At 31.0% G+C, this 13,351-nt stretch overlaps 1 protein-coding gene across 1 annotated transcript; it reads right to left on the bottom strand.

Moving 5' to 3' along the window:
• On the bottom strand, window positions 1-1,693 carry BDBG_09073 (alcohol dehydrogenase). The gene has a single exon (XM_031723858.1). It carries the CDS (start codon window positions 1,464-1,466, stop codon window positions 462-464), a length of 1,005 nt encoding a protein of 334 aa, XP_031581203.1. The 5' UTR covers window positions 1,467-1,693; the 3' UTR covers window positions 1-461.
• Window positions 1,694-13,351: the final 11,658 nt, after the last annotated feature.

Raw genomic sequence — 13,351 nt, 5'->3', positions numbered from 1 at the left:
TTCCATCGAGCTCTGGCCATCCCGCCCTCGGTTCTCCGTCTGTCTCCGCTTGCCATCCAGCTGACTGACGGACGCTCGAAGACCAAACGTAGGCACTACAGACCAGAACCACAAGAGCGGAATTAGGCCGGTATTAGGGTAGAATGCGCCATGCCTAGACGATTAGAAGCACTGCATATAGACTGTAACTAAACCCTAAAATTCCACCTTCAGGCGAGAGACGCTCAGCCAGAAAGTCGCACAATGAGAGAAAACCGGCGTTTCTCAGTGATTCTATTAATTTGCTAGTCTGGTATGTGGCTGAGCACCTGAGTCCCGTGATGCAAGGAACGGTCCGTCTCCCAGTCGGGGTGCTCTGCTATTCTTCGAGAACCAAGGGGAAACCAAGTAAGTTTAATAACCCCTTTCATAATGGATGGGATGGCTTAATTCTCGATACGCGGCTTTTGTTTCTGTAATCCTCACTTATATTTTTCAACGGCTCTGTTAACATCGACTTTCCCGGCTAAGAAATTTTGTATATTCTTCAACGTAGTCTCTGCTATAGCGTCGATGGCTTCCTGCGTTAAGAAGGCTTGGTGCCCGGTAAGAATCACATTTGGTAGGCTAACCAGTCGCTTGAGGGTCGGATCATCGATCTCTTCCATTGAGGATTTCTGGAAGAGCAGGCTATTTTCCCTCTCGTACACGTCCAGTGCGCAGCCGCGAATTCGGCCATTTTCGAGTGAATCGAGGAGCGCTGGCGTATCTATTAAGCCTCCTCTGCTTGTATTGACTAAGATGACCTCCGGTTTCATCAGTTGCAGACTCTCTGGGTTTATGATATGCCTCGTTTGCTTGGTCAGGGGGCAATGGAGGCAAATGAAGTCGGATGAACGAAAAAGCGTGTCCTGGTCCACATAGTCCACTCCGATCTTTTCCAGTTCAAGATGTGCATCGAGATCATTTGCAATGACACGGCAACCGAATCCAAGTTTCAATGTTGTGGCTACCGCGGCCCCGATACGCCCCGTGCCGATTATGCCCACTGTTTTCCCGTATATATTACTTCCAACAAGGCCGTTCAGATCAAAATTGCCAGTCCGCACACGGGTTGAAGCCTTGTGGATATTGCGATTGAGAGTCAAGAGTATGCCAATGGTGTATTCCGCAATCGCGTAGGATGAGTAGGCTGGGACTCGCATGACAGTAATGTGGTTTTCTGATGCCGCCTGTAAATCCACGCTATCGTGGCCAGCACAGCGCAGAGCGACCAGTTTGATTCCTGCATCTGCCAATACTTCCAACACTTCAGCATCAACATGGTCACTGACAAACGTGGAGACGGCAACGCTGCCAGCTGCTAGCGAAACAGTCTCGGTTGAAAGGGGCGCCGAGAAGTAGACCAACTCATATTGAAACCTTTGGTTGAACCGCTCAAGGGCGGTCCTTTCATACTCTTGAAAGCTGAATACTGCGACTTTCATGTTGAATACCCACTGATACTGTGTTGATAGTTACGTAGTTTTTGTGTCTAAGCTCGAAACTGAACATCTCCATATGAATATTCAAGTACGTGGTGCTTAAGATTCTCAAAGATGTGGGCGACAATGAGTGAGTGATACATACATAAGATGTGGATGCGACAATCCTGGCAGATTTGCCACTTTGGACTCACCCATCTAAAACATACTCACACTAACATGAGCATATTAAGTTATTAGGGCAAAATGAAGGTAAGTGGCGGCGGCGTGCTCCCTTCATGCAATGCTAACTTTAAAATGCCAGTAGCTAACTACAACCCGGCATTAAGAGCATGTTTGGTTGCGTTTATTTGTTGTTTTTGCCATCAAGATATCCAGGCTTTCCTGGTTCCGTCTTTCCATGAGATCTACATATCTGTTGAAATGTTGGTGTCAAATCCAACTTATACCTTGGCTCGGAGCATGCTTCAAGAGACATGCCATGAGCCAGGGTACCGCATGCGATCTGCCGAATCACCTTGAGCTCTTCCATTCCCAAGTTAAATCTTTCTGTTTGACCATAACAGTATCTTATCTATCTGAATAATCTTTATGAGTTCCACTTGCATGAGAACTGCACAAACCATGTCCTACATGTGTAACTTACGAGAACGTATACTTCCTCTGGAGATCAGTTTCATGTTGTTATTTTAAGAAGACATTGCTCATTGATGGCTAGGAGTGTCGCGAGGTATCTCAACCTCCGGGTGATATCGGCCATACAGCGACATGCATATTCCTGCTACCGCCTTGATATTGTTCTCCATTGTTCAGGAAACAAATAACTAAGCAAATAACCATTTCTTACAATGTCTGAATTATATTCTTTGCTCTTCTCTTCCCGTTCCCGATGATATATGCAAATTATCGTGTTCTACCTACACGGTTTCGAATCAGAATTCCTAGACTGGGCTTCGCTTTATCAATGTTTCCGATGGTATCAAATTAATTCCACCATTTGCATCTTCGTTTCCTAGGGTGCTGGCAGGAATTCGTGTCATTGAATCTACCAAACATGGGACAACAATTGAAGGAGGAAAGAAACGATAACGATCAATACTACCCCCATTCTACATTGCTTGTTATCGTTGCGGTACATTCTCTGCATTCGTCTTCCAAAGGGTAAACGGTCATTTTGTTATACAATTTGGATAGGAAATACATGTATATAAAGATCTCCATGAGCGAGTTGGTTGAGTCTCGATCACGATCTCAATCAACAGAATAGGGGTTTTATAAACTACTACTCTCTACCCCTGTTGTCAAGAAGTTATCTGAGTGAGTGTTACATTAAAGTCCCGATGAAAGGGTTAGCAATGAATGTTAGCACTGATTTGAAACCAGCTACAAATACGAAGTATACAATAATTCATCACTACTTCTTCGATTCGGCCTCGAAAATGAAGCTTCTGTGGATCATCGTTGCTCTGTTTCTTAGTAGCGTGCCAACCATCGCCTTCCCAACTCGCTGGGGATTAGGTCGCCATCGACACATGCATCCCGTTTCTCGAAAGAGTATGTGTGTGCAGAAAATGTGCATCACGGATATTGACTGTCAATCGGGCTGTTTTTGCGATTTGTTTGCTCAGGTCTGCGAACTATCTTCTCCTGCTTCATAATCAGTTCTCCCGAAATCAGCGGTAAGCAGCATGATTAATTGGCTTGACCTGATTTCCTCTCACTAATTGAATGGTAGGAGAAAATTTTTCTTGGACGGTTTTTGGAAATTGTGAAATGAAGTACCATAGGAAAATTGTTGGAAGATCGGAATATCTAGGAGGCTCCGCGCTTGTTTTTCTATGGTCCACAATCGAAGGGGTGAATATTCGGATAATCTCAAACTCAGTCAATCAGATAGATGGTAAGACATGTTTTATAATTTGATTTACATTTTTATTTTTTCTTACGACCCTTGATTCGTAAAGGAAGATACGCCAACGAAAACCTGGATGGCTCATTCTATTAGCTCGAACAGCGCAAACCACTAACTTACTGGTTACTTAACAACCGCTCAAAATTGATAAGGAATGACGTAGAGAATCACAATTGAAATGTGTTACACTCTCAGGAGATCATAAATTCATTGTAAGCATATACACTAGAGCAGCCTTTACAAGCACACCCGTGACTATTAGTAAAAAAGGAGTGCTGAAGGAAAAATAGCGGAAAACAAATTTCTTACTTAAAGTAAAGTGGATATAAAACAAGAGACATAAAATGTCTAAAACAGTAACCTATGAAAAGCGGCATGAATGTGAGAAACAGAGTAAAACCTCTTAGGCTTACATACGTGACATGAAATATGTAGCCACAAAATGAAATAAAACATTTCTGAACATATATTTTTCTTCTCTGTTTTCCTCCCTTTTTGATTTCATTTGCTTTCTAATTTTGAGATCCAACAGAAAGGTACATGACGAACATTTCGAGGCATTGGAACTGAAGCATGACGCCGATTCCTATCACGCAGTCCATGGATGGACCCGGGACATCTTTCTATTTCAGTTACCATTAATATAAACTTTTGTAGGCCTTTCTATAGATCTTCGGCGGTAGCGACGGCTTCTCGAGACAGGGTTCTCCCTGTAGGTGTACGGGGAAATGGATTCTCGTCTGACCGGGCGTTCGTATCTGGTTGAGCGATAGGAATAGGTGTTTGTGTCCCCTGATTGCTCGGTCCAAATCAACCACCACAGAAGAAACGATCCCAAAATAGAACCCAGGACGATGCCAGCTATTTCGCCTCCCGAAAGGCAGTCGCCTGCCCCCTCGCTGGCGGCTCCATTTTGTCGGGCTTTCAGGATAGTGGTGGATACTTCGATGGGGAGTTTCTGAATGATGCTATCAGCACTTTTCCAGACATGAGGTATCGATGATTAAGGGATAGAGTCCAGTTAACTGGAGTTAAAGTTGAAGCAAACTTTGGGAACAGCGCGGGAGCGTACCATTGTAACTTGATCCCCGGTTTGGTACTGACAACCCGCGAGAATATAATTCCAATTCAAAATATCGAACTGGATCTAGGTGAAGCCTCGCCAAATCTCAATGATAGAAAAATGGATGAGTATATCAATTTACAAATGGTTTTGCACTCATATGCAGGATTTCCTCTACATTTGTATTCTACCCAAATGGACAGCGCCAGCAAAGGGAAATCCGGCATGGCTCTTGGAGTGGGGAGAAATATCCATGATTTCCTCAAGAAGTTGACGTCAGGCGGGGGGGAAGTGGGAAATACAATTCCCTGGCTAGCGCGACTCCTTGATAACGGGCTTCAGCTAACTCGTCGCCAAACCTCAATTTTGCCGTTGAGCGAGTGGTGACGGCTAGGCTAAGGAAGGGAGGGCAAATGACGTCAGGGTTGATTATTATTATTATTATTATTATTCTTCAATTATAGATGTATGCAGTCAGAGTCTATGACATCTATCTGAAAACTTTTAGTTCTCAGGGTTTTTCTAATATCTATAAAGTCAACTATTATACATTTATCAATTTCAGATATATAAAATTAGAAAATTTCAGCTCAGAATATAAAAGCTCTTTATAAATTACAGTATTTTAACATCTTCTAATACTTTGAAATCATTAAAAATATCATGATAAAAGAAAAGAGAACAGAGTCTTAAAGAGAGATATATTAAATAAGTAGATAGAAAAGAATAGAAAAGAAAAGAAAAAGTACAGTAAAGAGAGACTATAATAAAATAAAAATATTAAAAGATAGTATATAACTATTTTAACAGACTATACCTGATCAATTTTCATCTCTTTATATTCAGATATTTCTTAATTCAGTTATTTTCTTATAACTGCTTGAGTTTCTGACAGAAAGTTAATTAAGTATTTAATTTCTATCTCAGTTGAGAATAAGAATCTTATATTTAATTAATTTAAATTATACTTCTCTTTTAATCTAACTCTGAGACTATTATATAGTATACAATATATTATAATATACTTACAATTTTCATTTATATTGTAGAATAAGTATTCTGCAGAATTAAATCTATTGTTAAATCTTTATATATAAGATTTAAAATAATTATATTCTAGTTTCAGCTGAATTATAAATGAGAATATTTTCTTTTTATATTTAATTGAATAAGATTTTCACTTGAGTTTTATTTTAAATCTTAAATAATATATACTCTTCTTTTATTTCTGTCAGTTTTTATTATACTTATTTAAAAAAGATTCTTTTATCTTTCTCTTTATAAAAGATTAGAATACTGTTTTTTGAATAGATGTACTTAATTCTGAACTATTTTTTACAGCTGAATCAGTCAATTCATTATTATGAATATTTATATAAGTAGAAACTTAGTATAGATAAATTATCAGTTTTAATATTCTTCTCTTTTGAATTTTTAAAACACAATTTAAAATCAGTTCAGAATTTATTTAATTATTATAAATCTGACTATTTCTAAGTCTTTTTAAAGCAGTTGAACTATTACAGAATATTTATATCTCTTTCAAACTATTTTCTCTTTTATAAGATTTTATTTTAATAAGTGTGAAAGTGTTCACTATTATAAATAGTTGAGTATTAAAGACTTTAGATTCACAGTTTAAATTTTAGAAATCTGAGATAAAATTAATATTATCTTTAATATAAGTAATATCTGTATCTAATCTATTTAAATTCTCATTTTTTAAGTTATCTGAATAAATCAGAATAGAGTCTTTTATATTAAGAATAGAGATCTTCTTTAAATACTGTTCATATTCTCTCTCTTGAGATAGTTCACTTATTTATAAGTGTCTAAAAAATTTAAGCTTTTCTCTTCAGAGAGATATCTTCTTATATTTAACTTTCTCAATATTTAATAAAGAAAATTGATTTTTAATCAGTGAATATAGTCTATATAGTTGAGAGAGTATTTTCTTTGAGACATTATTTACATTTTAATTAAGAAATCTATTTTAATTCAGTTCATGTTCTAAGTTAATTAATGAAAATGAAGAAGAGACTCTTTCTCTGATTATGTAATTTAAGCTTATCTCTATAACTCTTAGAGTATAATTTATACAGATCTTTTCAAATCTAATAATAGAAGAAGAAATTAAAGCTTTAATTTTCATTATTTTAATAGAAGATGATTTAAATACTTTCAGAATTCTTTTCAAAGCTCTATTTTATAAACATTGAAAAGATATAGTGAAATTTTCTTGATTATTTTATTAAACTTAAACTTCATAATCAGCTACTGAGATGATATGAACTATATATAACTGTTTTATAGTCTGAAAGAATAGATCTCTCTCTGTATTTAATAGTCTGATTATACTATTCAATAGTCTGTCTATATTGATAGTTCTTTATTAAATATAATATTTAAAATTTAGTTTAGAGTTTAATCATGCTTCTAATTATTTAATATTCAAACTGAGTTTAATCTCTTTATTTAAAAGAGTTAGATATAGTTTTTTCTTATTGAATTTAGAAAAGAAATGAATTAACTCAGTTTTATTTAGACTGACTGTGTGACCGTGTCTGAGACCAGGATCAAACTTTACAGTTATTACATTGTCTAAAAGCATTACTTCTGATCATGATTTATATTCATTACATTAATCTCAAATCATGTTATTTCAAATATTAAAGATCTCAGATTCACTTTTCAAATAAAAATCTAGTTCTGAATAAAGAATATGTTTGAATTTTTAGTCACATTTTCATTCTGATCTTATTATTAAGAATGACATTAAATGAGATTATAAAATTACTTCTCACTTATATAATATCATAACATAGTACTCATTTATTGAAAATTCAATAGAGAGTATTATCAAATATCATTACTTTTCTGAATACAAATCATAATTCATATAATTTTAATTATAAAAAAAATATAAAATACAAAAAAAAAAACAAAAAACAAAAAATAAAATAAAAACAAGAAAAAATCAGAAGAAAAAAAAAAGAGAGAAAGAAAAAGAAAAAAAAAATAAAAGAAAAATAAAAAAATAAAAAATAAAAATAAAAAAAATCAAGATTACAGAGCTGCAGCATTCTTAAAATACTCACTTCTCAGAGTCTTTGCAATGTTCATTACTAACTGTATATTTCTCACAGTAAGAGTAACACAGCTGTAATGAGTTATTATCTTAATATTATCTAATAAATAATTAGTATATATCTGTATAAATATGAATATTTAGAAAATATACACTTAAAAAGTGTGGTCAGAATGAACTCTGCTGTTACTTGAATAATATCAAGAGCAGAATGCTGAAATCAATGATTTCTCTTATCAATTTCATGAATAAGATATGTAAAGATGATCTTAAGAAATATAAGATTCTCCGACTTCTGATAAAAACAGATCTCACAGAGAGACTCTATTTTCATGATATCAGAGACTGAGTATTATTAAAAAGTATTACTTTCATGCAATGCACATGTACTTACTGTGATGATTAACTCTCTGTATATATAACTGAGAGTTACAGCTTTCTCATGCTGCATGACTCTCTCTGAGATGCTGCTACTGATTTGCAACTTATACAGTCTCTCAGTTCAGCATGCACTGCATGTATACAGCTCTGTGTACTGAGACTGTTGATCATTATAATCTAGTATGATACTCACTTTTCACAGGCCATGTTTTGTTTGAGAGAGAAGAAGAAAGATATGACTGTGATTTTATTAAGAGAGAATGAATAATTAATAATATTCAATATAATTTGATTCTTCTGTATTTAAAATTTGATTAGTCTATACTCTTTAATTTAAGAGTTTCTAAGAGTGTTTTAATAGTTTTCATATCAGCTTGAACTTAGTGATGAGTTGAAGAAGAAGAGAAAAGAGAGAAGAAAGAAATAAGAATAACTTATCTTTATAATATGAAAATAGAGAATTGCTGTAATTATTCTTTCTAGTAACAAAGATCTGTTTTCTGCATGTATCTCTGATATAGATTATATGATAACTGTGTACAAAGAATATCAACAGTGTATGCATTGAATGAAGATGATATTTCTATGTAATACTGTAGCTGTTTCTATACATCTCTGAAAGCTGTTAATATTTTCTTTATCTCTTTATATTTGATAAGTCAGTAATATGTTTTAATACACTCTCTCTTTTATTATTATTATTATCATTATCATCATCATTATCATTATTATTATTATTATTATCATTATTATTACTATTATTATTATTATCATATTATTTCTGATTATCTCTTCTATCTTCATTTCTCTTTAACACTCACTGAAATCAATCATGTTATTCTTCTTCAAATATTCTATAGTACTGTGAACTATCAAGACGCGTGAGCACTGTCACAGATTGAAGAGAGAGAAGAAGAAGATATTCAAGTAAGAAAAGACAGGTTGTAAGACATATTATAATATCTTGAAGAGACTCTGTAAGAGAGTAGAATAATAACAATTTTAAGTAATACTTCTGATAGATTTAGACTGAACTAAGTATAGAAATAATATGAATGAATACTATCTGTGAGAGATTGAAAAAGAAGATAGTGAAGAGTCTTATACAGTAGCAGTGAAATCAGAAGAAGTCTCAAGAATGATTTAAGATTAAGATAAAGAGAGAGAGAGAGAAGAAGAGTATTACTATAAATAAGTAACAGTAGAAAGAGATTAAGAGAGTATTGAAGTGAGAGATAAAGAAGTTAAAACTGATAAGTTTTTTATTTATTAAGAGATAATGATTTTTGATAATACTTCTATTCTCTAATTAATTAGCAGAAGCTGACAGAGAAGAAGAGAATTAAGGTCTTATTCAGATCTTAAATGCACTTCAAAATTCAGAATATTGAGAAGACAGTTCTGTTCTCTGAACATACTAATCTGCTTACTACTGAGATGAAACCTGAGACAGCAGACTAGAAAATGTGAGATTTTAAGATACAGATTAATCTGACTGAGAGAGAGCAGTAGAAACTCTTCTTTGATAAAACAGCAGAGAAAGATTTTAAGATGATTATTATCTTAGATAAGAAGAAGAAGAAGAAAAATAAGAATAAAAAGTAAATTATGAAGAATAATAAGAAGAATAAGAAAGAGAAGAAAGATAATAAGTAGAAAAAGTTTTTTTCTTTTTATATTAGTTAGTTATAAGTTCATAATTATTAATAATTAAAATTGATTTTAAGTTTTCAAAAATTATTGTACAAGTTGTAATCAATGTCAGAAATAATATATATATATATATTTAACTATCATGATTCACAAATCACTATAATGTATAAGTATTAGCATTTTTTCAATATTGATATTCATAATATTAATATATTTTTAATGATATTATCTAATAATATAATTTGATAACACTCTCTTTTATAATATTAATATATTTCAAGAAATATGACAGAGATTAATCAAGATTGTTTATTTATTTTTATATATTGATGATATTCAATCTGAGTTAGTATTAAAATTATAACTAAGCTAAGAGAGAAGATTATTATCTCTTATAATAATTCTTCTTACACACATCAGTGATCAGTTATAATCTTTATTAAAAATAAATTATTATCTTTCTTAAATCTTTATTATATCTTCTGAATTCACTTCTTTCATTTCTTTAATTTCTATTGAAGATTCATAAACTCTTCAAGAAATCACTGTGAATTAGAAAGTCTATATTATTTACAATTCAATACAGAATACTTTCTTTCAATTATAATGAATAATCATTTCATTCTTTACATCTGATTTCAGGTCATGAAATTTATGAAAAACTCAACACAAATATTAAGATGAACTATAAAATAATTATTAATGAATTACATTGCAGATTACTGAAGAGTTATCTCTCTACTATAATCACTGTAACTTCATTCAGAAACATTTATCATGAACTGATTATAACTCTGATAAAATTTTCTGACATCTAAAGTCATCAGAATACAGATAATAAAAGAAAAATAATCAGAAAATTACTACTGAGCTGATAAGTTACTCTATCAGATAATGATTTTTAATAACACTAACTTTCTAATTTGAAGAAAATCATGTGAAAATGATTATATATCAGTACTCTGATTTTATAACTCTTATCTGATAACTTCTGTGAATAATTACTTTATATGTGTATATTTCTGAATCTTTCTCTTTGATCAATTAAAAACCCTGAATTCTGAACACTTCTTCAAATACTTAATTCGAATCTTTATATTTCATATTGATTATATTCTCAGTTCAATCTCAAGATATACTACAAAGTTAATATACAATATCTAGAATCAGAGTTGAAGAATCATTGAAGAGTGTCTCTCACAGTGAATACATAAACTAGTACAAATAATCTTATATTTATAAGAGTTATATGTTATTATATTCATAAGAACTGAACTTATTAAGAGACATTAATTGAATTTAAATCATTGATCAGTAGTCATACTGAGAATTATATAACAGAGATATTAAGAACAGTGATTAAAAATAACTATTAAAATATTAGTCTCAGTCTTCTTATAATTATAACTGATAATACTGTGAATAACTACACTATGATGAAGAGCTTAGAGCAAAAGTTGACTTTGTATATCTAAAATAATAAATAAGGTTATATTCTCTACATTGCTCATGTGATTCAACTTATGATATAAACACTGATAAAGAATCTTAACATTGAGATGATGAATAATGAGATGACTGATTCTTGAGATAAGAATGAGATAAAAGTGATTACTTAAGTAACTTTTGTATTCACTTTGAAAAGATAATGTTTTTTGATAACACTTTTTAATATTGCTTTTTAATAATACTTTTTAATAACACTACTGTTAATTTTGAATAGATTGATTAATAATTTAAATATCATAGATTTGAAACATTGCTAATGTGATTTATATCTTCTCTAAATAATAATAATGATTTCATAATATTTAATAAATAAATAAATCAGTTATATCACTGAATATAATACAGAATATTAGAACATAGTGAAGTTCAATATATAAGATAACTATTTAAACTCTTCAATTGTATTAGATAATTAATTATTAAGTATAATACTCTGATTGAGAAAAGATTCAGACATTGAAACTTTCTGATATGAAGTGAACTCAGTTGAAATATATAATTAAGTTACTGTTTCAGTTTTATAAGATAATGAAGACAGTCTTAATCACTTATATATTAATACTGCAGTCAGTCTGATAAATGTATAATAGTTTATTTACTTATCTTAAGAAGCAGTTGAATCACTTAAAAAGAAATTCAGTCTGAGATAATAATATAGCACAGGCTATTATTACTGTAAGAAATAAACTAGTATATTATTACAGTAAAACTGAACAATCTTTTACAGAGAATTATACTATAGCAGCTCTACTAGATTTCTCTCATTGAGTTAATATCTACACTTCTCAAGATTGAACAGAGAAGAAATGAGACTTATATATTAAATTAGTCTGAGACTACTACAATGCTAACTATCAGAGATTTAAATGAGTAGATGTTAGAGATATGAAGATAGTGAAATATCATTCTCTAATAAGTAATGATCTTTGATAACACTTCATATTATATAGAACTATAATACTAACTTTGAAACAGAACTTATATACATTGATTGCAACTGAAAATCAGGTAAAACTATATACTTATAAAACTAAATTTGACTGCTATTTTCAAGACAATCTGATAAATCTACACATCAAATCAATTCTAGAGTTATGAAAAATTGTTAAGAGTATATATTCAACTGTTACACTGATGATACATGATATTCTGACAATTTCATTGACAGAGATGAGAATGAAGTGAAAGTTCAACTCAAGCTGAGATACTTATCACTATTACTGAGAACAATTATAAGAAGAAATAATCAAGAAACTCATGATTGTAAAACATAGAATTATCAGACAGTTTAATATCTCTGATCATAGTATATCAGAGAAGTGTAGTTTTTATGAGAAAGTGAAGAATAAACTTGTACAAGAATGTATTTAGTTGTTTCATGAGTATTATCAATAATTATTATCAAATTCTGATTATATAAGTCATCACTGAATAAACTGAATGAGACTGAATTTGATCTTCAGTCTCAGTCTCATTCTGATTTTGAAAGAATGATTATCTTTCACAGTCTATTCTGAGAAATTACTCTCATTTCACTGTTCTTGTATTAAATCTGATTATTTTTCACATTATTTCTCTCAGAAATGGTTCATTTTCAAATTTTTTTCATACTTGGTTCTGATGAGACTCACGTCAAGAAATGTATGAGATCAGATCAAATGAGATCAAATGTGAAATTCATGATCCCGCCGGCCAGTCTAGATTTATTCATATTAAATTAAATTTAATTAATATCTGCTCTAATAAAGATTTTCTTTACTACTTTTTTAATTACTTCTAAGTCTCTTTGAATGTTTTTAAACTGTAGACTAGATCAATATTATTCATATAACTTAAAGATCTTACTATTTTCATCATCTCTATTCTGAATAGATATACAGTGTATGTTTAAATAAAATAGATAAGATTAAAGATTCTTACAGTACTTTTATTTTTATCTCAGATTTATTTTATTTCATTTCATTAAGAAATAGTTATATAATTCTTTTAAATATAAAATAGTTAATCTATTTTATTAGAGAAAGTAATAGTTTTAATATCTTTAAAATATGAATCATCTTTGACTTTAAAACATAATTAAATATATCTTTTATATTAATAAAAACTGCAGTTGAGACCAGATCTTTATACTTTGCTATTTAAATATTATAAATAACTGAGAAAACAGTGTTAATTGTATAATATTATTTTCTAACTCTCATTTATTCATTAAATAGAAGAGAATTATGAATAGAACTTATAAAAGATAGTTTAGTAGCTATTATCTTTTCTAAAATCTTTTT

The sequence above is a fragment of the Blastomyces gilchristii genome (assembly GCF_000003855.2).
Source record: "Blastomyces gilchristii SLH14081 genomic scaffold supercont1.34, whole genome shotgun sequence".
Taxonomy (NCBI): Eukaryota; Fungi; Ascomycota; class Eurotiomycetes; order Onygenales; family Ajellomycetaceae; genus Blastomyces; species Blastomyces gilchristii.
The sequence above is the reverse complement of the archived record's forward strand: the minus strand, read 5'-3'. Positions and strand labels throughout refer to the sequence as shown.

Excerpts from the sequence above, each read along its gene's own strand:
- BDBG_09073 (XM_031723858.1), bottom strand. The coding sequence starts at position 1,466 with ATGAAAGTCGCAGTATTCAGCTTTCAAGAGTATGAAAGGACCGCCCTT.